The 27147-nt window shown below is 43.2% G+C and overlaps 1 protein-coding gene across 1 annotated transcript in view; it reads right to left on the bottom strand.

Annotated features, from left to right (window-relative positions):
* LOC135897899 (membrane metallo-endopeptidase-like 1) overlaps positions 1-27147 on the bottom strand; it is a 79144-nt gene that overhangs the window by 23369 nt on the left and 28628 nt on the right. The window contains exon 3 of the mRNA XM_065426583.2: positions 25142-25656. Within this exon, the coding sequence (XP_065282655.1) occupies positions 25142-25656 (515 nt within the window). The remainder of the gene's footprint in view (positions 1-25141; positions 25657-27147) is intronic.

The raw sequence follows: 27147 nt of genomic DNA, 5'->3' as shown, positions 1-27147 counted from the left end.
ATCCTCAGAGCTGTCAAAGCCAAGTTACACGGGCGTTCATCAAAATTATGGTATTGCTGTTTAAGCGCAAAGAACAGACCTTTTCAGCTGAGCTATTTTCTTCTCTTCTAGTAACCCACCTGAAACAGTAGAATTGCACTATATGCGACAAATATAAAAATATAAAAGGTACAACAAACTTTTACGTCCCCGTTATATAGCTCGCATTGTATTACCAGCATTGTTTGTGTTCATAAAATTACAGTGGATATATATTGCAGCAGAGCTTCTGCTTAAGCTTATCCGTCAGACATACTAGTAGACACATAATAGCACGAAGAAACGGGCAGAAAGAAATACATTGACAGTTCTGGCAATTCTAACCACATTCACTCTTTTTGGGCTAGTGATGAGTCTGACTCGTCCAGTGATTTTATTTTACCTCCCGAGTGCCATATACAAGCGGCAACGTTTTCATCATTTTGGTGTGAATGATGCCAGTTTCTGAACTAACTGATATTTGAGGGCGCAGTGGGCAGAAATTACGCAGACGTTGGCTTCGCTGGGTCTTAAAAATGAGACTGCAAAATAAGGTGGCTCCATTGACAAAGGTTGCATGTCCAGTGCCAGAATACATGTTTCTTCATCTGAAATAAAGAATTGAAGCTGAAAAGCTGGAAAACTATAATAACTCATGTTTGGAGCTTCAACTTAGTACTAATAATTGGGAGGAAAATCTGGCCTCCTGGCTACTTGTCAAAAAAAAAAAACCTTTTTTGCTTGCTCCTCCACGGTTTTCTTTTCATGCCGCACCTGCAATAACGCGTTTCATGTAACAAAAGCACGCTTGACTTTTTTCCAAAAAATATCATGCTTTACGTAGACTGTTTCTCTTTCTTAGTGTGTTTGCAACTTAAAAAAACATAAAAAATCTAGTAAGAGACAGAAGAAAATGATAAACGAGCTGCTGATATTGCAGTGATCAAAACTGTTCGCAAAGAATAGTTCGTAAAATTGTTTTTAGAAATTTGGGTGGTTTTCGGAAAATAAAATTGGCACGGAAAAGTTTAATCTTGTATGGAGCACTAAGTACAGTAGCGAAGCAAACTATGCGCTTAACGGAATGTGCGCAATGAATCGCTCTATAAAATGTACTCTATAAAAATTACATGTTTTTGACGAGAGATGGTGATTATTTTCTGACCCATGTCGATCCCTGTTTTGCACTGTGGAAAACCTCAATCACTTCTCTCTCAGCTCTGTCATCGCTCTTTGCAACTAACCTCATGTGTTGGAAGATAATGATTACGGTTATTAACACTCGCTTCCATCCTGGAGCAAAATCAGCTTGTAGGTTCTAGTCCTGTTATGTTTTTCTCCTTGTTTTTTCATGCTGTCACACTTCTAAATACTTCTTCATACGTGACATTGCATACTATTGCTGAGAACTGGGAGATTTGGTTATTGACATTAGGAAACATAGTTGCTAGACTATAATATGAAACACATGAAATGCACAGGATGAGCACTGCACATGAGCTTCTTTTACTGCAGTAGTGTGATTATGTGCATGCATGAAAGGCTGACATGTGCGGCAAAATTTGAATACAAGTGACATATAAGATACATCACTCATTCTATTTCGCATGTGCCATAGATTTTCTTCAAGTAATCAATTTTTATATTCGAGATTTCAATAGAAGGTTTGCTATTGCATTTATCAGCTTGTTTGGGAAGGGTCTTATATATCAGTGTGCACTTTTATCCTTAAATTTTCTTAGTATTCGTGCGGTGTTACATTTTCCCATGAGTTGACATCTTTTATAATGTTCTCCAAGTTTTCCAGACCTTGCTAACACGCTAACCTGCGCGGAATGCTCAGGCTGTCTTTGAGGCACCTTTGGGTGCCATTCATACCTTTCTTCAGCAGCAAGTGTTACGCTGGACAGACCAGGATTTGCCGTAATAGCAGGCTGCATGCAGGAGCATCGTGCGCTGATGTAGGTGCTAAGAGCGTCTGGATATTTCACACAGCATTGTAAAAGATGCCTAACTGTGCCAAAATTTGACTGTACACATGAAATTTGCAAATATAAGGCAGGGAAGTGCAGATTACTATACTAGGCCTTTTCCGTGCAAGAAACCAATAACTCCATTAACACACCTTCTGCAGGGGCCTTTATTTGAAAAAATTGGTTACTTCAACAATATGATGTATGGCATGCGTGCATCATGAATCAGATAAGTTAAATGTCATGTATTGTGAAATTTTCGGCGAATGTGTGGTTTTTATGTATGTAATCATTGTTAGGTGAGGTCACTTGATGTCCAGCACCAATTCTCTGCATATAATGTTGGTGTTTTGTTTTGTCTTAGAACTATATTTATGTTTCATAAAACCTGACATACATTGCTAAAATTAAGCTTTGGGGCAGTTTGGTTTTTTCATCCACATTCTTGTTCTTGTCATTTCCCTTACCATGTAAGCATTTTTCTGGAGCACTTGCAGTATTTCACCGTGATTTCACCGCGGTCTTGCATTTACGAGCCAGATGTGTCTCCGAACAGCCCAAACTACTTGTAGCATGAAAATTTGGTGCATGCTCAACAGAACTCACTAGTGAACATATTGCTAAATTTTTTTCACGGGATGAAGCACTTCTGTAACTGCTTAGTTTTGCGGCAATAAAGAAGCAGAATGCTTGTGTGTGTAATCTACATGCCACTTATTTCTTTATGTCATATTTTATCTGGCTGTGCTATGTCAGCATGGTAACACTGTATATTATTATGTTCTTTCTTAACATTCATAAGTTCGAAATGGCTCCTATAAAGCTTTTGTCCTCACATTTTCACCAATGTAGGGACAGAACTGGCAGTTCACTTAATTTACTACTTTTGCAGGCAACAAATGAACCATAATGTTAGTTTCATGCGCATTGCTTAAAAACTCCTAAACAATTTTGCACATATGAATGTTTCTTGAATTCAGGCAAGCAAGAAGTGCTGTGCTAATAAGATGGACGAATGCTCATGTGATTGGTTTTTTAGGCTAATGTGAAAGAAAGCCCAGTACGCATGTGTTGCTTTATGGTGTTGGCCTGTATTGATAATTGTGTCAGTGAACTTTGTGTGCACCCTGAAGATACGCACATTACTGCTACTGCTTTTGTATGACCTGTTCACTTACAAAATAGCATATTATATTATCAAAAACACATTCATTTTATTAGCGGTTGTAATGCGTTGTCATGATTTTCTTTCATTGCCAGTGCTTCTAGGCATTCTAATACCTAATAAAAGAGATTCTGTAGATATAAAGAGTCCATTCGAAATTTCAGAACGTTTTAATACCTGCAGCTATAGATTCTTTTATTGATAAGCTCTTTCTTCCCTACAAAATAGGGATTCCTAAATTGATTATTGGCACCTATAAACCACGCTAGCTGGTTGTAAACCCTTTTCAGAAATTGCTCTAAGGTCGATTATATTTAATCTAGCTGGAATAAAAAATACACTCTTCGCAGATGAGAAACAATAATGGCCCACATCCATTAATCAAATATTCTGGAAAAGTTTGTGGTCATTCATTAAAAAACTTATTTGTAGCTTTCTCTGTGCCATGATGTTTCAAACTGAGCCTAGAATATAACGATGCTCACATGATGTGACATTTTCATAAAATATTTTGTGTGCATATTCTGCAACCGTAACATGGGCTATCATTTTTTCTTAAACTCTGAGGTGGAGAAGGTACATTTGTCATGGTGGCATTGAATGGCCCAGTGATGTCAAATCATTCGTGATATTACGCTTAAATATTCATGTGTCAGTTTGCAATACAATAGTACATTATATATTTTCGTTTGGTTTTTCAGAATCCTCCCTATCATGCACTGCTGCTCAACAGTGCCATAGCTTTTTGTGCGAATTCCTTCCATTTTCAAGGCCACCACTGTTTGCACAGCATCATCAGCCTGCCTGCCTGGATCTTTATGTTCCATACAGCAAGAAAATACAAAATGCCTACTTTTTGAAATGCATACATAGCTCAATGCAACACATCCTGCCGTCAGGGTGTTAGGGCTGTTTGCAGAGAAAATGTTTTTAATGACGCCTCATGTGTGCCTCTGAGTGAAAATTTCACACTTATGGATAAAAAATAAATTCTGCGGTTCTACGTGCCAAAACCACTTTCTGATCATGAGGCACGCCGTAGTGGAGGACTCCGGAAATTTCGACTACCTGGGGTTCTTTAACGTGCACCTAAATCAAAGTCAAAGTACACGGTTGTTTTCGCATTTCGCCAACATCCAAATGCGCCCGCCATTGCCGGGATTCGATCCCGCGACTTCGTGCTCAGCATCCTAACACCATAGTCACTGAGCAACCACGGCGGATCACTTATGGATACTGTTAAGGATTCATATATTATAGTTTCTTTCACATCCTATTGAAAATTTTGTTTCAGTTTAAACCTAAAAACTATAGTTGAATTTCTCCTTTTGGGATATGCAATTTTCAGGTTAAGGTGATCAGCAGAGGTCGAATAAGTGTTAAATCAGGTAGAGAAATTCTTTTGAAAAGGGGACTAACCTTCGTTAGGGTAACAACTGTTTTCCTTGGCAGCATTTATATACTTCACCTTTCTCCACTCCATGGACATCTAGCAAAATGATTCGATGCATAGAGTAGGGCGGGGGAAGATATAATAGAGGAGTTTTTCAGGTTGCTGACACCGATTTCGAAGAATAGTCTTGATGTTTGTGCCTACGTCGGTTATATAATGCGGGGCGTCTTTTGAGGCCAGAACTTAAAAAAAAATCGCCTTATATTAGTGCAAGTGCAGTATGTCCCCCTGGGGCTATCATAGGCATATGTCATCGCGGCCATTGGTTGTGTGCGCCTGGGGCTACTGGGTATATGCATCCCTTCAATGAACTTCTTTGTCACGAACTTGTGTATGGGCCACTGGGTGTGTGCGACTGCATATGTGCGACTCCTCAATGAACCTCTTTGATGCCGACTTAGGTTAAGGGGCATCACAACAAGCACACACGTAAGGACATCTGCGTATGCATTGTAAGTGTGAGCTGAAATTGTGTCTGCTTAGATTTTCTTTCCCTGACGACTAGTCCTAACTAGAACTAACTTCAGTCTGAGACACCACCTGGTTGACTACTGTTATCACATTATGCCCATCTTGCTGGGAACTTGTCATAACCTCTAGCTGGCAAGCTTGAATTTCAGGTACTGCACAGTGCTAAGGAAATTGATCCAGAGTGGGTGGTATTACCTTGGCTTCTTTTTCTTTGCAGCTGCCTGTCACATGAGAGCACAGCATGTGGTAGTGTGTTGCATCTAGATGTCGATTAGAGATATCATAAGTATTCAAAAGTACTTTCACTATGTTTTCCTCTCAGTCATTGGTGCTGTCTAGCCTACTTTGCATCATTCTTCGTAGCATGCTCGTTTACCTGAAAAATCAAGTGTGGCATATTCTAATGCCTGAGAGGACTGCCCAATAGCTCATGGTGATGTTTTGAGCCACTACATTTCAGTCTTCACTGCATTTGTGGATTTCCACGTGTACTGAAGCTTGTAAAATGCTTGAGTTTTTTGTCAAGCTTATTTTCTTGTTTCTATCCATGTTATTCAATTATTTCACATTCATTATGTTAATAGCCGTTGATTGTACTGTCACGCTGGCACACTTGCTTGTGGAACTGCAATTTCCAGACATTTTATTGCTTTGTCATGGCCTTCGCACCTCGTTAGAGCCAATCTACTAAACACACACACGAACAAAAACTCCCTTCAACCTAATAAAATTCCCAAAAGGAGCATAATAAACTCCCAGACCTACCTGTGAAAGCTCCGTTAAAGAGCTAAAATGCACTCCCAAAACTCTTTCTCAAATTCTTTTGATAAAACAAAGCCCCCTAAAGGTGTAAACATTAATTTCCAAACATTCTTCTATATACTCCCACAAAAAGCAAAAACTGAACTCCCCAAACTTTCTATGAGCTTTCTTAAGCAGAGCTCCCAAAATCATTACAATATACGTATATGTGACAGCTTGCCGCATTTCGTATTGCAAGATTAAGCTTGTTCCATTTCTGATGCAGTAAAAGTTTCCATTCCAGATATGCAGTAAGAGTAGCAACATCACCAGTGTAAAGCAACAAATTTCACTCACTAAAGAGAAGCTACTGCCTGCTACAAGGCCACTTTGTGGACTTTTGCTGCTACTACAAGGTAAACAACAGTGGGTTAAGAAATAGATATGCTTTATATATGCTGTATTGGGTTGGTAATCTTGAGATAGATGTCATTTGTTTGTAGCAGATTATATGAACGTTTGCTCATAGTTACAATTACATTATACGATAAAAGAAAACACTACATGAATTTGGCTAATCTGTGCTGTATCTCAGGTGGCACTGTTCTGCTCCAACAGAGTTTGCACCAAGCACATCTTGGTCCTCATCATAGGAGCCCCCATCTACACCAACAGGAAGGGGCTGGAGCTGAATTCGCAAGGCTTTTGCACCACAAACAAAGAAGACGATCCAGAAATATTTGCAGGAGATATCAAGTCTAAAGAGGACTGTGTCATGACCGAAAAGTGCCTCAGCCATCACTACACCAGGACGGATATTGGCGAGTGATCTATGTACCTTAACAAAAGAAATTCTTCATGTTCAGATGCAGCTGCAACCTCTTAATCGAACAAGCACGGATAACGCTGGCCAAAAAAGTTCCGTCATTTTGCCCTTCCTTAACCAGCTTCCTGGCCTTGTCAAATTCCATTTGTGCCAAGTATAACTTTTTTTTTATATGAGTGCAAGCTTTTTCATTCCTCATTCTTGTTAGAGATCATTCTTCTTCCTCATCCAAACAAATTCAACCGATTCTTTGGTCGTAATAATTATCAGTCACACTCTAGTAACATATCTGTATCAGTATTTTCTAGGGTACGTTGCCATGTGCGATTCCTCTTCTAAAATAGCTGACGCGTCATCGGCATATGTCTTGCATTAGCCTTTGCACCATGTGCTATGTAGCATTTAACTTTTCCTAATGTTTTTGCCCTTCAGTGCTTGCACAGCAGATTTGTTTGTTTCTTGAATGCAAGCTTTCTCATTCCCATAGTTAATTCCTAGTCTCGTTCAGCATTGCTCTTCTTGCTCGATAGCCTGGGTTTTTGCGCAAGCTACATTGAAGTGATTGATTGCAGAATTTGTCCCACTTGGTCACGGCAGCCGCGTACCGCTTCTCTTAAGTGGGAGCCGAATCAGTTGCATTAGGAAACAGTCTCTCCGTCTAAGCACTTGCTCCTACAGTTGGCATAGAAACATAGACTCTGAATTTACACGGACCGTCATTGATGCTTCCCGTTCCGTCCTTTCCTGCTGCAGCCGTGGACAGACAAAGTTTGCTTGTGGCCTTGCTCGGCCGCGATGTGGAGTGAACGGACACTAGCATACGGGCTTACATGGTCTGAAGTGTACGAAGTTGATAGCTATGTTGGCGAAAAGGCCTGCGAAATTGGTGGCAGCAAATAACTGGTTCCCAAAGAACCGACCATGTCCATAACGAGAGCAGGCGCGTACCAAGCGTGAGCGGCACATTAGCGGCCCCGAAACAACAAAAAGAAACGTGCAAATTGGAAAGTAGGTAACGCTAAAATGCAGGGTAGTCCATGTCATTGTGTTGGCCGCGGTAGAAGGCGCCCGATTCACTCGACTGCTTCGCAATGCAACTTGCTCATCTTCAGCAGCGACTGTCGGTGCAAACAGATTGCCCAATCTCCTTGCGCTGCTGGTTGTCGCTCGTTACCAGACCACCGTGTGCCACGACGAAAGTGAGCAGTTTATGAGCTCGCGCTAATAGTTTCAGCGTATCTCAACATGCGAATTTGATTTCTGCTCTTGTACAAGAAGGCGCACTGCTTTTCTTCTGCCATTAAAGTCGCACGACCGATTCACTCACTTGTGGCTTATTTGTATAGGCGTCAGTAGATGCTCTTCGGTCTCTTGTCAATTAGAACGCATCAGTTACGCGGCATACAAGGCACTGAGGCATGCCGCAAAGCCAGCAGGGCTAGCCCAGCGCGTACAAGCGTACGCTACCAGTAAAAAGCGGCCACATTGGATATTGCACTACAAAAATTGCACTTCCGCTCGGCGGATGGATGTTATGAGCGTGCCCTTTGGAACGGGGCGGTGAATTGCGTCACCAAGCTCTAGCTATTATACTCCCTAATGTCCTACCTATGTTAAAAAGAAAGAAAACGTTGAATTTCCATAACTAAATTTTCTGACCGTACTTTTCTCCCACCAATCTTCCAATCGCTTCTTACTAATATCTATTGCGGACGTATTCACGTTCCCCTTGCTCTCGCTGAACGCAAGGGCTTCAAGGAGACCAGTGGTGCTTAAATTGACCACTGGGCAGATATCTTCACATTCTAATAAAACATGTTCCACCATTTCCCTAGCTTTACCGCAGCAAGCACATGCTTCTTCTTCCTTCCTATACCTCTCTTTATAGGTGCATGTTCTAAGGAATCCTGATTTCGCTTCGAAAAGTAATGAGCTTCCCTTTGAGTTATCAAAAATTGTTTCTTTCCTGATTTCGCTTCTTCCTCTTAAGTAGTAACTCATGGCGGGTTTCTTTTCCATTGCCGCCATCCATGAGATTATTTCCGCCTCTCTGACTTTGCGCGGACGTTCTTTGTTCTTGTGTTGCTCACGCTACAGGCTGCATACTTGCTGGTAAGCTTCCTAGTTCTCCTCCACTGTGAATGAATGTTTTTCCTGTACAAACACCTCAACACTCTCCCAGCCCACTTACTGTCTTCCATACTCCTCAGTCGTTCTTCATAATCAATTTTACTGTCAGCTTCCCTCACTTCAAGTCTAGTCCAACCCTGCACAGCTTCATTACTAGTCTTCCCGTGAGCGCCCAATGCGAGGTGTCCCACTGACCTTTGGTTGCCATCGAGTCCTGATTGTACCCCTAATTTAAGCAAACAACCGCATTTTCAAACGCAAGCCCTGGAACAATTACACCTTTCCACATACCCCGAAGCACTTTGTGCCTATTGTATCCCTATGGCGCGCTGTGTTTCATTATGGCTGCATTTCTCGTCCCATTTACTGTTATTGTTTTTTCCTGGTTTTCCATACATCTATTGCCTTCATTTATCCATATACCAAGGTATTTATATTCTTTTACCCGAGGTATTTCCTGGCCTTGTATTGCCACTGTCTGTTCACTGTTTTCATTGAACACAATGACACGTGATTTTCTAATGCTAATTTCAAACCTAAATTCTCGCCTTTCTGTTCACAGATATTAGCCAGACGTTGCAGGCTGCTTGTTAGCTAGCAACACAATGTCGTCCGCATAAAGTAAACCTGGAACCTGCTGATCTACTACTGTACCCGCCTGGCTCTATGAGAGATTAAACCCGATATTACTTCCTTCTAGCGCCCTCTCCATCTTCACCCCGTACATCATGAACACCAGTGGGATAATGGGCACCTCTGCCCCACTCAGTCCCTTGTTGATATCAATTTTCTACTCGCTGCTCATCCCTTCCCATTCAACGCAAACGGTATTTTTTAGGTAAATCTCTCTCAAAAGCTATAAACAACCGTCGCCTAAGCCTTCCCCTTCCAGAATATCCCACAAAATGTTGCGGTCTATGGTGTCATAGGCTCCTGTAATGTCCAAAAAGTCCATATATAACGCTCTGCTTTCTACTGTTTATATTTCAAACAATTGAGTAAGAACAAATAAGTTATCATCTAAACGCCTACCTATTCTGAAGTCATTCTGAAGTTATCCCAAAATGCCATTATTCTCTTCCCATGCTTGCAGTTTTAATTTGATTGCCTGCATTGGCAACCTGCATATTAAAGATGTAATGGTCAACGGTACACGAGCGAATTTTATATTTCTCCCCCTTACCTTTATAAATTAAATTCATTCTACTTTGTCGCCAACTGTGTGATTCGTCTATCTTTTAAAGTTTTTTCCACTGTTTTCACCAGAGCTTCCTTACTTCTTGGTCCTAGTTCATTAATCAGCCTAACGGGAACGTCGTCGTGTAGTCCTGTGGCTGTGCGCTTTGGAATTTTCTCTTCCGCTCTCTTCCAGTAGAAATTTGTCAGCACCAGCTCTGTTTCCACCTGAGTTCTTTCATGGTCTTTTTTCCTTCAGATAGAACCTCGGCATTGCCTTGGAAAGATTTGGCTGTTATTTTTCGGATGTAATTTCTTGCCGCTTCTCCTTCCAGTTTGTTTTCATCTTGGTCTAGGATATGTTGTTGTATTGTTGTTGACTTCCTGCCTAATAATTTTATGTGGTTCCAAAATATTTCAGGTGCGGCCTTCTTTTTCTCACGTATTTCTGACAACCAACGTTTACTTTCACCTTTTAATTTTGCTTGCACCAGTATTTGAACCATAGACTTTTTCTACCGGTGTATTCCCCTTTACAGGCTACATCATCCTGCGGCAACTGCGCCTTCTTTGCCTGCCTATGCTCTGGGGATGCTTTCTGTCGTTCGGCGATCGCTTCTCGTATCTGCCTGTTGCACCAGCTTCTCGGTTTCGTTTTTCTTTTCCAACGAAGATGTTCTTTCTCTTTCCATATTTCCTTCGTTATTGCACGTAGAAGCTCAGTATATTCCCACTCTTCAATTGGCCATTTCCCAAGTTCTTTCTCGACCTTTATGACTATATTTGTTATTTGTTCAACGTTCAAATTTGGACTAGTCGTTTTTCACTCCTTGCTCTCTTTCCCAACTACATAATCCATTTTCAAAATGATGCGTTTATGGTCAGTCCCTATGCTGCTATACCCTTCCTTGTCAATGACCATTTCTCCCAATTTATCATGAATTCCTTCAGTCATCAGACAGTAATCAATGGTCGATTGCCAGTTTCCCACTTTCCACGTTTCACCCTTAAGCCCTGTGTTCACAATAACGAGGTTATGTTGGTCGCAAAGATTAGCATTTACTTTCCGTTGTTGTCGGTATAACCATCTAGATCCTATCTGTGGGCATCTATGTCACCTAATAGCATAATTTCGGCATAGTTCCAGAAACTGTTAATATCAGCACTCCGGCATTCCGCTTACTCTTGATTCTTCTCTGTGAACTACAAATACGTTACGCCCAGACAAGTTTTCTTTCCACTAATTGTACCATGGTAACCAAAGATGTTCTCGACACTTTTAATCTACTCTTTTCCATTTGGCTCGCTGATGAATGAGCATTGCTAATCTTCCTGCGTTTCTTTCCGACTTAGCTCTGTTTCACCCTTCCCAAACATAATTCTCAATCACTGGCGGCTCTTCCGGGTCTCTAAGGTGGTTTCTGTAACCGCATACACCCCTATTTGTTATCTATTTAACTGCTCCTGAAACTCTGCCCACTTTTCCTTTCTTCTGCCACTCTACATGTTTATGTAGCCTATTGCATGGCGAGCTCTCTTTCTTGCTTTCCTCCTTTTTAAGTTATTGACGGCGATGCTATTCTGAGGTTCCCTTAAGGGACCTTCTTCATTACTACCTACTCTGGCCTCCTGAGCGCCCCTGGGTCCCCTAAAAAAGCAACAGCACGACCAGTGAGTCGCCAGTCCACTTCTCGTGCAAGCCTGTAATTGAAGTGGATCTCGTCTCGTTCATAACCACCACACCTTCTCATTTCCCTGTTCACTTCGACAACCTGGAAACATTTCTCTCGGCTCATTTTCCATATCGCATCATTAGCAGCCACTACGGCTCTTTGTACATGACTGTCACGTACAGGCACCTGCGGCACCGTACACACCACGATCTGCACTTGAGGTGACAGCTTGCGCAAGTAGTCTACCCCCTTCGCGAAGGGCTGGGCTAGTCCTGTCCCTTTCCTATTTAGGACGTTATTTATCCCACCTGCTACTATGACAAGGTTGTGCATGTGGGCATTTCTCGCGAGCTTTGCTTTTTCTAGCTCCATGACAGAACCACGTGTCCTTCCCGGAAATGTCCTTACCGCCACTCTTTTGTCGCCTTTCACCATCTCGACAATTGCTTACGAGCCCCTAGTCAGGTTTGAGTCGTCGGCGATAATCACCATTTCACTCTCTCCTACATCTCCCTGCTTCCTTTTGTCCTTTCCTTTCCAGCATGATTCGGGCTTGACAAGTTGCATCGACCCCTGCGCACCTGCTTTTTTGTGTAGTGGCCTCAAGGTAGGTGCCGCTTTTTCAAGCTACCCCCTCCCCGCGTTGCACGCATTGCACGTGCTTTGTTGACCCTCCCTCTCCTGCCACGTCGGGAAACTGCGTTTCATTGTCACGACCATTCTGGTTCCCAATGGCGGCCCTGTTCAGCTTTTCCTCGGCTGCTTCCAGTCTTTTTTCCACTACCTTCCTCTTCGAAATGCATTGTGGCTGACGCATCGAGGCTAGTTGTACGGCGCAAATGAGCGGCCGGATGCGACGATTCGGTTTTCTAACCAACTTCTCCTAGTCAGAAGCCCCACAATGGTCTGCTCAGTGCTTTTTTCTGGCCGCGTATTCATACCACCTGTAATAGAGACGAGCGCCTGTATAAAATCTGCAGCGGTATTAAGAACACAGCGTTGTGTGCCTGTCGCTCTCTTATGTTCTTTTGTTTACTTTGTGCTGTGTCCTTTTTCTAATGAATCAGGAACAAGCCCAAGAGTTGATGTTCGCCTCGATGTCAGTGAGGGAAGCTTGAAGATGCTGTGGGTGTCGCGAAGTCACATTACCGTAGGCAAGGCAGTGACGCTGATTGCAAAGGGGTTAACTGTTTATTAAGATAGAATAGGCAAGCGATAGAATGGAAACTATTTACACGGACATCAAACTACGAGTCAAAAGTTAGAATTTTGGTCTTCTTTCTCTTGGCCGACTCTGCTCTGAATCACCTTCCAACGGCCCTGCACGTACCTAAAAGCATCCCCAACATCCTCCTCGCCCCATCGTTCGTCCAATCACACTGCGGTGCGCGCAGTGTGCACACAACTGGGCTCCAGGGTGACACTATCCGGAGTTCCAATGCGTCAAGGCCGTTGCCACAAATTCTTTGCAGTGCAACGAGTCTCTTTGCTCACAACCTTGCAAGAGACACTCCCACGCAGAAAACACCTTCACACCCCATCGGAGCATCTGGTCCGTTTGTGGAATGGTGCGGTTCAGCGGCAAGGGGTGGACTTCAAAGCCACGACACTGCTTGTGCGAACCAACCGGCCGGAAGCCCCGACTCACAGTCTGCTCGTTTACGCTCTCTTCCTAAACCGCGGCTCCCCCACCCCCGATGGCTATAACTCTCCGCCGCCGTCTCGGTGTCGAACCACGCGTCTCTTCTGACCACCCCGCGTGACCCTTACATGCAGCCGCCCGCATAAACAACGCTGAACTCCCCTCCAAGCTTCCACGCTAAATCGCACGCAGCTGGAGATTGTAAGGTGCACCAAATGCTACTCCTCTGCTGGTAAGCTAACCGCCTATTGTTTTAATGCGTAAGCACTCTTTGACGATTACCCTTTGTAAAATTTGTCACGCGAAAAGAGGAATGCCTTGTATCGACAGCAAAACGCGTCATTTGCGAAGTTAAGACGTACATTATTTCGTTCAAGTAGTGTAAATGTACATGATTGGCGTCTGTATAAGCTACAAACTATAAACAAACGAAACTGGTATCTGAAAACTGAATGTGCTCGGTGAATTTCTCCGCCCGCCATCTGTTCCTTGTCTAATAAACCTAATTTGTACACGCCTTTTTCCATGTCCTTCACGCATCTAAAAATATGTGCGTTCAATGTGATCGGCAGGAAGTGGCAAGAACTGATTCGAGAACTGAACATTCATAGGTCAAAGGATTATTTTATTTTCTACGAACAAAATTGGCAACGAACCTTGTAAAGTCTTTTATTTACTTGAGCAACCTTTTTTTTTTTCGAAGTAATCTTGAATTTTTTTAATGGTGGGTCAAGTGCACGTGCTTTGCATGCGGTCATTTTACATCCTTTTTTTTTTCATTTTTGTGAAGTGAATGTGCATGATCACATAAAACATGATTACTAATGTCAGCGATAACAAATTTTCACATCCGAATGCAGGCACTCGCGCATGGTTTCTCCAGCCTGACTGGGGTGTCCCAGAATAAATCTCCGGAAGCAGGATTCGCTGAAGTGCGATGAATTATTGTTTAATTCTGTACGAGTTCATTAACGGTGAATATTTCAGGATTGTTTTGAACGACCTCATATCTCTGCGAATAAAGAGACTTGGGAGGGTGCAGAATCACGTACATTTGAAGCCACAGGCATTTTTTTTGTATCCTGTTGCCCATACATATCTTTCAGCAGCCACATTAGGGTTGCGTTCAGAGGCTTGCTCGCATAAAATTGCCTCGACAGCAAGAGGTAACGTTCATAATTTTACTGCAGGAGGTTCCTGACAAGTATCTGGTTTGAGCTGCGCTGTTTGATGTTGTGCTGCCAAGCTCGAGGGTGCACGATAGGAGTCAGGCTGTGGCAGCTGCATTTCGATAGGTGTGAAATGCAAATACGCACGTGTACTTTGCATCGTACGTATGCAGAGTAGAGAAAACCAGGGGGTCAAAATTAATCCAGATTCCCTCGTACTTCATGCCTCACAATCATATTGTGGTTTCGGCTCATAGAACTACGGAATTTAGTTTAATTTTTTAGCCTGGTCCTGTTCGATTTTCCAGTTCTCCAATTTTCTTGCTTAAAAAAAGCTCTGTTCTTGCTACATATTATGAATTCGATATTACAAAAACATAACCATCAATCTAACTTAAATATTTTCCTTTAGCGTCCATTTACCGTGCGCTAAAAACATGGAACGCTAATGCTTTTGCATTATTTCTTATTGGACTCGTGCTCAAGAGCTAGATGGCGTAGAAGCTGAGCTACTACTGTGGGCTTCAAGCTGATAGGTTGCCACATAAAAGCCTGTCTTTTCTTTTATAGACAGCGGAGCCTAGTTTTCTGTCTTTAGATAGGCTACTGAGAAAGGCAAACATTACTTGCAGGATAGATCAGTGATCAGTTATTTATGTGTTCAGTTTTTGCTTCCCGCCCAAACAAAAGTTAACATAATTGTATATTGTGGTTGCAGAGCTTGAAACTAGAAAGCCTAATGCATTTAACGCTTTCCATATGAAGATGAGCGAGGCTTGTGCCTGTGCAACTGAGGCTGCGCTGGGTCCGAAAACCAACAAACAGAAGTTCGGCTTCACCGTCCATAGTTTAGCTTCACTGCACACTTTTTTAATGCATGATAGGTGACACCACAGGGCAGTATGTTTCTGTACCGGCAGCCAGTTTTTCAAAATGATGTCATCATCTTGTAGAAGCTCTGATTGAGAACACCCGACCTCAACCTCACCAAAAAAAAAGAATGCAAATCCCTACCTAATCATGTCATGGCTTAAAAATTAAAGTTCAATTCTGGAGTTTTACGCGCCTAAGATGTGCCGTAGTGATGGACTCCAGAATAATTTTGACCATCTGGGGTTCTTTAGCTTGCACCCAATTCACGGTGCACAGGTAATTTGCATTTCGCCCTCATTGAAACGCAGCGGCGGCCGTGGCTGGGATTCAAGTCCTTGGGCTTCGTAGCGCCGCACCATAGCCACTATGCCGCTACAGCGGGTATGTCATGGCTGGTCACTTGCCACTTCTCCACGTGCATTCTGCTAACTACTAAAAGTGAAAAGCCAACAAGGCGACACTTCGCGTGCTGAAAACGTTCCTCAAGTGATCGAAAGAGAGGCACTTGAAAAGAAATCAAGACAAGGTGTAAATACTGCGGCTTGGCACTGTACACTCTTCCTTCCTTTGAAATCCTCAGAGCTGTCAAAGCCAAGTTACACGGGCGTTCATCAAAATTATGGTATTGCTGTTTAAGCGCAAAGAACAGACCTTTTCAGCTGAGCTATTTTCTTCTCTTCTAGTAACCCACCTGAAACAGTAGAATTGCACTATATGCGACAAATATAAAAATATAAAAGGTACAACAAACTTTTACGTCCCCGTTATATAGCTCGCATTGTATTACCAGCATTGTTTGTGTTCATAAAATTACAGTGGATATATATTGCAGCAGAGCTTCTGCTTAAGCTTATCCGTCAGACATACTAGTAGACACATAATAGCACGAAGAAACGGGCAGAAAGAAATACATTGACAGTTCTGGCAATTCTAACCACATTCACTCTTTTTGGGCTAGTGATGAGTCTGACTCGTCCAGTGATTTTATTTTACCTCCCGAGTGCCATATACAAGCGGCAACGTTTTCATCATTTTGGTGTGAATGATGCCAGTTTCTGAACTAACTGATATTTGAGGGCGCAGTGGGCAGAAATTACGCAGACGTTGGCTTCGCTGGGTCTTAAAAATGAGACTGCAAAATAAGGTGGCTCCATTGACAAAGGTTGCATGTCCAGTGCCAGAATACATGTTTCTTCATCTGAAATAAAGAATTGAAGCTGAAAAGCTGGAAAACTATAATAACTCATGTTTGGAGCTTCAACTTAGTACTAATAATTGGGAGGAAAATCTGGCCTCCTGGCTACTTGTCAAAAAAAAAAACCTTTTTTGCTTGCTCCTCCACGGTTTTCTTTTCATGCCGCACCTGCAATAACGCGTTTCATGTAACAAAAGCACGCTTGACTTTTTTCCAAAAAATATCATGCTTTACGTAGACTGTTTCTCTTTCTTAGTGTGTTTGCAACTTAAAAAAACATAAAAAATCTAGTAAGAGACAGAAGAAAATGATAAACGAGCTGCTGATATTGCAGTGATCAAAACTGTTCGCAAAGAATAGTTCGTAAAATTGTTTTTAGAAATTTGGGTGGTTTTCGGAAAATAAAATTGGCACGGAAAAGTTTAATCTTGTATGGAGCACTAAGTACAGTAGCGAAGCAAACTATGCGCTTAACGGAATGTGCGCAATGAATCGCTCTATAAAATGTACTCTATAAAAATTACATGTTTTTGACGAGAGATGGTGATTATTTTCTGACCCATGTCGATCCCTGTTTTGCACTGTGGAAAACCTCAATCACTTCTCTCTCAGCTCTGTCATCGCTCTTTGCAACTAACCTCATGTGTTGGAAGATAATGATTACGGTTATTAACACTCGCTTCCATCCTGGAGCAAAATCAGCTTGTAGGTTCTAGTCCTGTTATGTTTTTCTCCTTGTTTTTTCATGCTGTCACACTTCTAAATACTTCTTCATACGTGACATTGCATACTATTGCTGAGAACTGGGAGATTTGGTTATTGACATTAGGAAACATAGTTGCTAGACTATAATATGAAACACATGAAATGCACAGGATGAGCACTGCACATGAGCTTCTTTTACTGCAGTAGTGTGATTATGTGCATGCATGAAAGGCTGACATGTGCGGCAAAATTTGAATACAAGTGACATATAAGATACATCACTCATTCTATTTCGCATGTGCCATAGATTTTCTTCAAGTAATCAATTTTTATATTCGAGATTTCAATAGAAGGTTTGCTATTGCATTTATCAGCTTGTTTGGGAAGGGTCTTATATATCAGTGTGCACTTTTATCCTTAAATTTTCTTAGTATTCGTGCGGTGTTACATTTTCCCATGAGTTGACATCTTTTATAATGTTCTCCAAGTTTTCCAGACCTTGCTAACACGCTAACCTGCGCGGAATGCTCAGGCTGTCTTTGAGGCACCTTTGGGTGCCATTCATACCTTTCTTCAGCAGCAAGTGTTACGCTGGACAGACCAGGATTTGCCGTAATAGCAGGCTGCATGCAGGAGCATCGTGCGCTGATGTAGGTGCTAAGAGCGTCTGGATATTTCACACAGCATTGTAAAAGATGCCTAACTGTGCCAAAATTTGACTGTACACATGAAATTTGCAAATATAAGGCAGGGAAGTGCAGATTACTATACTAGGCCTTTTCCGTGCAAGAAACCAATAACTCCATTAACACACCTTCTGCAGGGGCCTTTATTTGAAAAAATTGGTTACTTCAACAATATGATGTATGGCATGCGTGCATCATGAATCAGATAAGTTAAATGTCATGTATTGTGAAATTTTCGGCGAATGTGTGGTTTTTATGTATGTAATCATTGTTAGGTGAGGTCACTTGATGTCCAGCACCAATTCTCTGCATATAATGTTGGTGTTTTGTTTTGTCTTAGAACTATATTTATGTTTCATAAAACCTGACATACATTGCTAAAATTAAGCTTTGGGGCAGTTTGGTTTTTTCATCCACATTCTTGTTCTTGTCATTTCCCTTACCATGTAAGCATTTTTCTGGAGCACTTGCAGTATTTCACCGTGATTTCACCGCGGTCTTGCATTTACGAGCCAGATGTGTCTCCGAACAGCCCAAACTACTTGTAGCATGAAAATTTGGTGCATGCTCAACAGAACTCACTAGTGAACATATTGCTAAATTTTTTTCACGGGATGAAGCACTTCTGTAACTGCTTAGTTTTGCGGCAATAAAGAAGCAGAATGCTTGTGTGTGTAATCTACATGCCACTTATTTCTTTATGTCATATTTTATCTGGCTGTGCTATGTCAGCATGGTAACACTGTATATTATTATGTTCTTTCTTAACATTCATAAGTTCGAAATGGCTCCTATAAAGCTTTTGTCCTCACATTTTCACCAATGTAGGGACAGAACTGGCAGTTCACTTAATTTACTACTTTTGCAGGCAACAAATGAACCATAATGTTAGTTTCATGCGCATTGCTTAAAAACTCCTAAACAATTTTGCACATATGAATGTTTCTTGAATTCAGGCAAGCAAGAAGTGCTGTGCTAATAAGATGGACGAATGCTCATGTGATTGGTTTTTTAGGCTAATGTGAAAGAAAGCCCAGTACGCATGTGTTGCTTTATGGTGTTGGCCTGTATTGATAATTGTGTCAGTGAACTTTGTGTGCACCCTGAAGATACGCACATTACTGCTACTGCTTTTGTATGACCTGTTCACTTACAAAATAGCATATTATATTATCAAAAACACATTCATTTTATTAGCGGTTGTAATGCGTTGTCATGATTTTCTTTCATTGCCAGTGCTTCTAGGCATTCTAATACCTAATAAAAGAGATTCTGTAGATATAAAGAGTCCATTCGAAATTTCAGAACGTTTTAATACCTGCAGCTATAGATTCTTTTATTGATAAGCTCTTTCTTCCCTACAAAATAGGGATTCCTAAATTGATTATTGGCACCTATAAACCACGCTAGCTGGTTGTAAACCCTTTTCAGAAATTGCTCTAAGGTCGATTATATTTAATCTAGCTGGAATAAAAAATACACTCTTCGCAGATGAGAAACAATAATGGCCCACATCCATTAATCAAATATTCTGGAAAAGTTTGTGGTCATTCATTAAAAAACTTATTTGTAGCTTTCTCTGTGCCATGATGTTTCAAACTGAGCCTAGAATATAACGATGCTCACATGATGTGACATTTTCATAAAATATTTTGTGTGCATATTCTGCAACCGTAACATGGGCTATCATTTTTTCTTAAACTCTGAGGTGGAGAAGGTACATTTGTCATGGTGGCATTGAATGGCCCAGTGATGTCAAATCATTCGTGATATTACGCTTAAATATTCATGTGTCAGTTTGCAATACAATAGTACATTATATATTTTCGTTTGGTTTTTCAGAATCCTCCCTATCATGCACTGCTGCTCAACAGTGCCATAGCTTTTTGTGCGAATTCCTTCCATTTTCAAGGCCACCACTGTTTGCACAGCATCATCAGCCTGCCTGCCTGGATCTTTATGTTCCATACAGCAAGAAAATACAAAATGCCTACTTTTTGAAATGCATACATAGCTCAATGCAACACATCCTGCCGTCAGGGTGTTAGGGCTGTTTGCAGAGAAAATGTTTTTAATGACGCCTCATGTGTGCCTCTGAGTGAAAATTTCACACTTATGGATAAAAAATAAATTCTGCGGTTCTACGTGCCAAAACCACTTTCTGATCATGAGGCACGCCGTAGTGGAGGACTCCGGAAATTTCGACTACCTGGGGTTCTTTAACGTGCACCTAAATCAAAGTCAAAGTACACGGTTGTTTTCGCATTTCGCCAACATCCAAATGCGCCCGCCATTGCCGGGATTCGATCCCGCGACTTCGTGCTCAGCATCCTAACACCATAGTCACTGAGCAACCACGGCGGATCACTTATGGATACTGTTAAGGATTCATATATTATAGTTTCTTTCACATCCTATTGAAAATTTTGTTTCAGTTTAAACCTAAAAACTATAGTTGAATTTCTCCTTTTGGGATATGCAATTTTCAGGTTAAGGTGATCAGCAGAGGTCGAATAAGTGTTAAATCAGGTAGAGAAATTCTTTTGAAAAGGGGACTAACCTTCGTTAGGGTAACAACTGTTTTCCTTGGCAGCATTTATATACTTCACCTTTCTCCACTCCATGGACATCTAGCAAAATGATTCGATGCATAGAGTAGGGCGGGGGAAGATATAATAGAGGAGTTTTTCAGGTTGCTGACACCGATTTCGAAGAATAGTCTTGATGTTTGTGCCTACGTCGGTTATATAATGCGGGGCGTCTTTTGAGGCCAGAACTTAAAAAAAAATCGCCTTATATTAGTGCAAGTGCAGTATGTCCCCCTGGGGCTATCATAGGCATATGTCATCGCGGCCATTGGTTGTGTGCGCCTGGGGCTACTGGGTATATGCATCCCTTCAATGAACTTCTTTGTCACGAACTTGTGTATGGGCCACTGGGTGTGTGCGACTGCATATGTGCGACTCCTCAATGAACCTCTTTGATGCCAACTTAGGTTAAGGGGCATCACAACAAGCACACACGTAAGGACATCTGCGTATGCATTGTAAGTGTGAGCTGAAATTGTGTCTGCTTAGATTTTCTTTCCCTGACGACTAGTCCTAACTAGAACTAACTTCAGTCTGAGACACCACCTGGTTGACTACTGTTATCACATTATGCCCATCTTGCTGGGAACTTGTCATAACCTCTAGCTGGCAAGCTTGAATTTCAGGTACTGCACAGTGCTAAGGAAATTGATCCAGAGTGGGTGGTATTACCTTGGCTTCTTTTTCTTTGCAGCTGCCTGTCACATGAGAGCACAGCATGTGGTAGTGTGTTGCATCTAGATGTCGATTAGAGATATCATAAGTATTCAAAAGTACTTTCACTATGTTTTCCTCTCAGTCATTGGTGCTGTCTAGCCTACTTTGCATCATTCTTCGTAGCATGCTCGTTTACCTGAAAAATCAAGTGTGGCATATTCTAATGCCTGAGAGGACTGCCCAATAGCTCATGGTGATGTTTTGAGCCACTACATTTCAGTCTTCACTGCATTTGTGGATTTCCACGTGTACTGAAGCTTGTAAAATGCTTGAGTTTTTTGTCAAGCTTATTTTCTTGTTTCTATCCATGTTATTCAATTATTTCACATTCATTATGTTAATAGCCGTTGATTGTACTGTCACGCTGGCACACTTGCTTGTGGAACTGCAATTTCCAGACATTTTATTGCTTTGTCATGGCCTTCGCACCTCGTTAGAGCCAATCTACTAAACACACACACGAACAAAAACTCCCTTCAACCTAATAAAATTCCCAAAAGGAGCATAATAAACTCCCAGACCTACCTGTGAAAGCTCCGTTAAAGAGCTAAAATGCACTCCCAAAACTCTTTCTCAAATTCTTTTGATAAAACAAAGCCCCCTAAAGGTGTAAACATTAATTTCCAAACATTCTTCTATATACTCCCACAAAAAGCAAAAACTGAACTCCCCAAACTTTCTATGAGCTTTCTTAAGCAGAGCTCCCAAAATATGGAAACAGTTGCTCCCAGGTTTACACATAGCACTCCCACAAGGAGGAAAAATAATTTCCCAAAGGTCTTCAAAACTTTCTCAAGAAACCAAACGTTTCCGAAAATAGGTACGTAATCGCTCCCATCGCTTCTCCTATATATTACCAAAAGAAGCAAAATAATATACCCAAGTCCACCTGTAAAAACTCCTCTGGTACCTCATAAAAACTCCCGGAGTCATGGTGTTTAGATGAGGAATAAACTACTCCCAATGTTCCAAAGAAGCGCCTGCAGTTCTGATGTTCAAAGAAGCAAGAAAAAGCTCATCATAAAAACTTCCACAGTGCTGCCGTTCGAAAGAGGAATAAGAAAGTCCCAACGTTCCCCATTAAGACTCCTGCAACCCCTCAGGGGTTGGTGTTATGAAGAGAATTAAAAACTCCCAAAATTCCCCATAAAAACACCAAACACAAGTGTGTGAAAAAAAAAATCCCTTCGAATGGAGTATATTGTCATCCCGTTAGGCCATGAGTTATGCAATCAGCCCAAAACTCCCTAAGAGGATAAAACTTGTTAACAGTGACATGCGAAGTAAGTTGCGAGTTTCTCTTATGTGTCGAGGCATGCGCGTAATTTGCTGCGGGCCATAAGGTATTAGATATGACCGTTCACTGAGCATGTTGCCACTTAACGGCACCTTTTGGCGCAATTTCTACGCGATGTGTGCTTTGTTTATATAACCACTGCGTGGTCGTATTTTGTGCGCTTAATCGCTATCTACGCACACAGGCTTTAATTCGCGGGCATGCACGTGAGGCTGCATGCGAGAACTTTATTACGAAACACTATTACATTCAGCACAGTCCCTTTCACAAAATGTGAGGCTCGAGCGTGAAAACTAGGCTTAGGAAAACAACGCTTTGCTTTCGTGGTTAATATCGTTCCTTAAAGAGAATAGCTTTGTTTGCCTATTTCGTTCGTGTTCATCGTAGGCGGTCGGCCGGTGCATTTGCGATAGAAAGTCACCAATGAAAAGCATGCATGCTCTCCCGGAGCCGATTTACGCGGCGTGTTCTTCACCGAACGACGGCATCATAGGTCTTCGAGACGTAAGCGCACATTCGCGTGAGCGTTAAAGTGCGTGAAGGTTTAGATGCAGCAGTGGAGCATGCGCAAAGAAAGCGCCCGCTCGTTCGCTGGCACGGTTAGTAGTCGCTTGTTTAGCTGGTCACTCGCTTTAGCCGTTCGCTTGGTCATAACCTTACTAAAGTCATTGTTCGCAAATATTATTTCGGAGCGAGCGCAAGCGTCCTCAATGCATGCACCTCTAAATTACTGATGGTCAAACTCGTTTCGCAAAGACAACACGTCACTTCGTGGACGGACGAGCTAAACCGCGACCAAATGTTACTCGTCATCAGTGACCAACCTGAAATGCTCAAAGTTACTCACTCAGCGTAAGCCAACTGTGATCTTGTTTGAGCCTGAGTGAAGCGCTAATACCGCGTTCCTACTTCGCGAACGAATCCTGAAAACTGATTTCACTTCCTATGTACGCAAGATCCCCGACTCGATGAACGGCCGCGCGTATTTCTGTCCACTTTAAGGAGCGAGAGACATAATACACCGTCCATCTCCGAGCCTTTGCGCGTGCTTAGAAGATTGGCAAGTACGCACGAAGGCTAGAACGTTGGTGGCACTGAAGCTTGTTGTACTCTATGGAACCTTCAGAGCAGCGATTGTTCGTGTCCTCTGCCACCCGTTGTGTGTCATAGCTGGTATGCTCCGCGAATTCACCTGGTGAGGACGGCATAAATTACTTGTGTCACTGAAGGCCTGCTGAGGCCAGGATGTTAGCGTTAGATCGTGAACGTGTTATTTATTACCATTCGCAACGAGATCTTGCGACGCGTGCTTGACAAATCTTAGGCACCTAGTTGTAGCGTACGCGATACATTCGGAGTCATCATGGGATGGCGTTAGCGCCTGCTTAGATGCTTTTTAGAACTAACAGTTATCTACACATGAAAAAAATCTGCAGTTACTGAATTTGTATAATCATCCATATAGGAATTCTATGTTTGTTCTGTGATTGTATAGAAATTGTGTTGTTTATTGTTGACTCAAGAAAAAGCGATGACATTAACTTTACACACCGCTTACTGCATCCGGGAGAATGCTCTGCTGGCCAGCAAACCACCGCACGCACTACTCAACAGCAGTGAACAAAAACTGGCCGCAAAGCGCGTTTGACTTTGAACAAAGCTCGCAAAATCATACGGACCTGCTAACGTCCCACATCCAAACACGACAGCGAAGCCGTATACCAGCTGGCGGGACGGCGTTTCGGCGGGAACGGCTTTCGGCGCCACTTACGGAAACCTCAAGAACTGCGTGCCGGAATTTCAACGCTGGGAAACCCTCTCATAGAACAGGCCTTAAAGTGCTAACGTTCCGGCGCGGCCGTTGGTTCACACGCCTTTTCTTTTTTTGATCAAGAGACCAGGTGGGACAATGCCATAGGTACTGCAGCCAATGGTGCAATGCGGTTCATTTTCGACTATATTGGTGCTAATTACACCCGTGACGTTAATGCTATCTACTCGGAGAATAATTCTCGCTTCTTGATTTTATCGTTGATACCTACATTTTCATACTTCTTGCGGCTCGCTTTGTCTTGGGAGACCCAGAAGCCAGATAGACATCTGGATCCCACGTATGCCATACCCGTGTGAAGTCGCCAAAGACCACCTTGCCTTCAAAATTAGCGCAGCGCCAGTAAACGCGTGCCACAGAGGGTTGTACTACTTGCAAAATGACGCGCATGCGCAAGAAAGACTGTCTTGAAACCAATGTGCAAGCCTCATTCAACTCCCCCACGTCCTGTTCTCTGCCGCGGTTCGGCAGTGGTAGGCTGTCGAATGGAAGCGCTACATTCCCACTGGGATGCGATCTAGAATACGTCTGGGGCAATGCGACCATGAAATTTTTTTTTTCAGTAGTCTCAGAAAGCCTCCGTGTTCGTCCCTCGTCCCTGGGAGACCGCACAGTCTTGGTTGGTAAAATTGCCTCGCAGGGCAGATCATTTGCAGCAGAAATTTCCAAATGCTGCATTGGCGCGCTTTTGCCATCCGTGTGCTACGGAATATTATATAAAACGCCGTGCACGAGCGCTGCGCCTTGTGCAGGGCGACCATGCAGGAGCGCAGCGTACACTCTAATGTTCTATGCTCTGGGAGGCGACTCACCAGAAGCTGCTGTTGTCGATGGTCATCCATTGAACGGTTTTCTTCATGGCCTCCTGCCAGGGCTGGAGGAAGCGATCCTCGACGTTCGGGTAGGAGCTGTAGAAGCGCTCGATGTCCTCGCTGCTAGCGAAGTGCGAGGGGTAGCCGACGTGCAGCCGCATGGAGTACACCTTGTTGATAGCCGTCCGCTTGGTCGTGCCGTCCAACCAGGTGGACGAGTCGATTTCCTCCAGAATGGACTTGCGGATGTAGTCGGCCATCTCCTTGGCCTTGGCCACTGTGCGCGGCGGCACCTCCTTGAACAGGTACCACGAGAGGAGTGGCACCTCCATGGCTCGCGCGACGGCCCGCAGGCACATGTGGCTGGCCATCTCGTCCTTGTAATGCATGGCCACGCCAGGGGACGAGAGCGGCATCAGTGTGCGCAGAAGCTCCCAGCTGACGAGCAGACTGAGCCGCGCACTGCCCAGGTACCGGCAAAGATTGGCGAAGCGAGCAATGTCTGGCTTCTGGACCTGCGCGACGTTGAAGATGAGTGTGGAAGGCAAGCCTTTTGTACGCAGGGAACCTAATTGAGAATACTCGTGCATTCAAGTAACTCAGTTACATCGGTGTCGCAGGCGTCGCCTTCGCGTGCGTATGAAGCAATATGAAGTGATCAAAGCCATGGAAAGAACCATTTATTTTGTATTCGGTTGTAGATTTCGTTAAAGACTGATGGAGGCGCGGCTACGCTGGGCGCTGCTGCCACCGTGCTTGAGCGATACTCGCACCGTTCACCGCCTGTCATCCAGTCTACTACTACTGCTACTACTACTACTACTACTACTACTACTACTACTACTACTACTACTACTACTACTACTACTACTACTGTGCACCACCAGTATCGGTATTATGCTGAAACACACACTATCGAAGAGTGGGTGTCTTACCAGGTTCAAAAAAAGTGAGCGCGTGCCCAAGCAGGACGGCGCAACGTAGTTATGCGACCACCCGGGTGTTTAATAATGTCGCTCGAGCGCTGAACATAAGGCACGTCCGCTATAGAGAAGCGTCGTGATTGGTGATAGTGCGCACAGCAAACTGAAGCATGAATGTCGTCTGTTGGGCTGTTGATGTCAAGGGCACCGGAAACCAGGGTTAACTGTGCAGTCCTATTGACAAAAGACCGGTGTGGAACAGAACAGGTGCATGATTTAAGATCTGTTACCTGCGATGCCCTTGTTGTGTTTCTCTTGGTTTACAGGACCACGCATGTGGCATGGTATTATCGTGAAAAGAAGAGAAATTATTAGCACATACTTGAATATTGTCTGTAAAGGGTGGGAAATCCCGGATATCTAAAGTAGGACGTGTGCACTTCTTAAGTGAACATGGTAGCAGGCGACGCTCGCTTTGGAGAAACTCAGAGAATACCTTAGTCTTGAACCAACTCGCCCAGCGACAAATTTTACTGTACATGGTGCCACATTTCTACTTAGCAAGTATAACAAGCATGTGACGCCCCCTCGAGCATAATCTTCGTTGGCCTGCCTGGCTCGGTGGCCGGCCATGTTAGGTAGGCAACATTGGGCACCGCCCCCAATAAACACCGACAAGCACAGCTACTCGGCCGTCAGTCATCGTTCGTCACGATCTCGCTGCGGAGCATCTGCCTAACGGAGGGTGCCTCGAGCCCTCTCTCGTTCACGAACCCGGGCGGATCGCGACACTGGCGACGAGTACCCACGGATCGTCCCACGCGCGAGCGGCGAAACGCCACCCCCCGTTGCTGCCGCCATGCCGCTGTACGGAAGGCTCGAGCCGTTCGAGGGAGATGGGTCCGCCTGGCAAATTTACGAGGAACAAGTCCACGTGTTCTTCCGGGCAAACGACACACCCGAGGCCAAACAGCGGGAACTTTTTTCTGGCCAGCTGCAGTACCCGCGTTTTCAATCTCCTGCTCGACCTTCTCAAGCCAGCAGCGCCGCATGTTAAGACACTGGGTGAGCTGCTCGCCATAC

This window comes from Dermacentor albipictus, chromosome 2 (genome assembly GCF_038994185.2).
Source record: "Dermacentor albipictus isolate Rhodes 1998 colony chromosome 2, USDA_Dalb.pri_finalv2, whole genome shotgun sequence".
Taxonomy (NCBI): domain Eukaryota; kingdom Metazoa; phylum Arthropoda; class Arachnida; order Ixodida; family Ixodidae; genus Dermacentor; species Dermacentor albipictus.
This window is presented reverse-complemented; position numbering and strand designations above follow the sequence as displayed.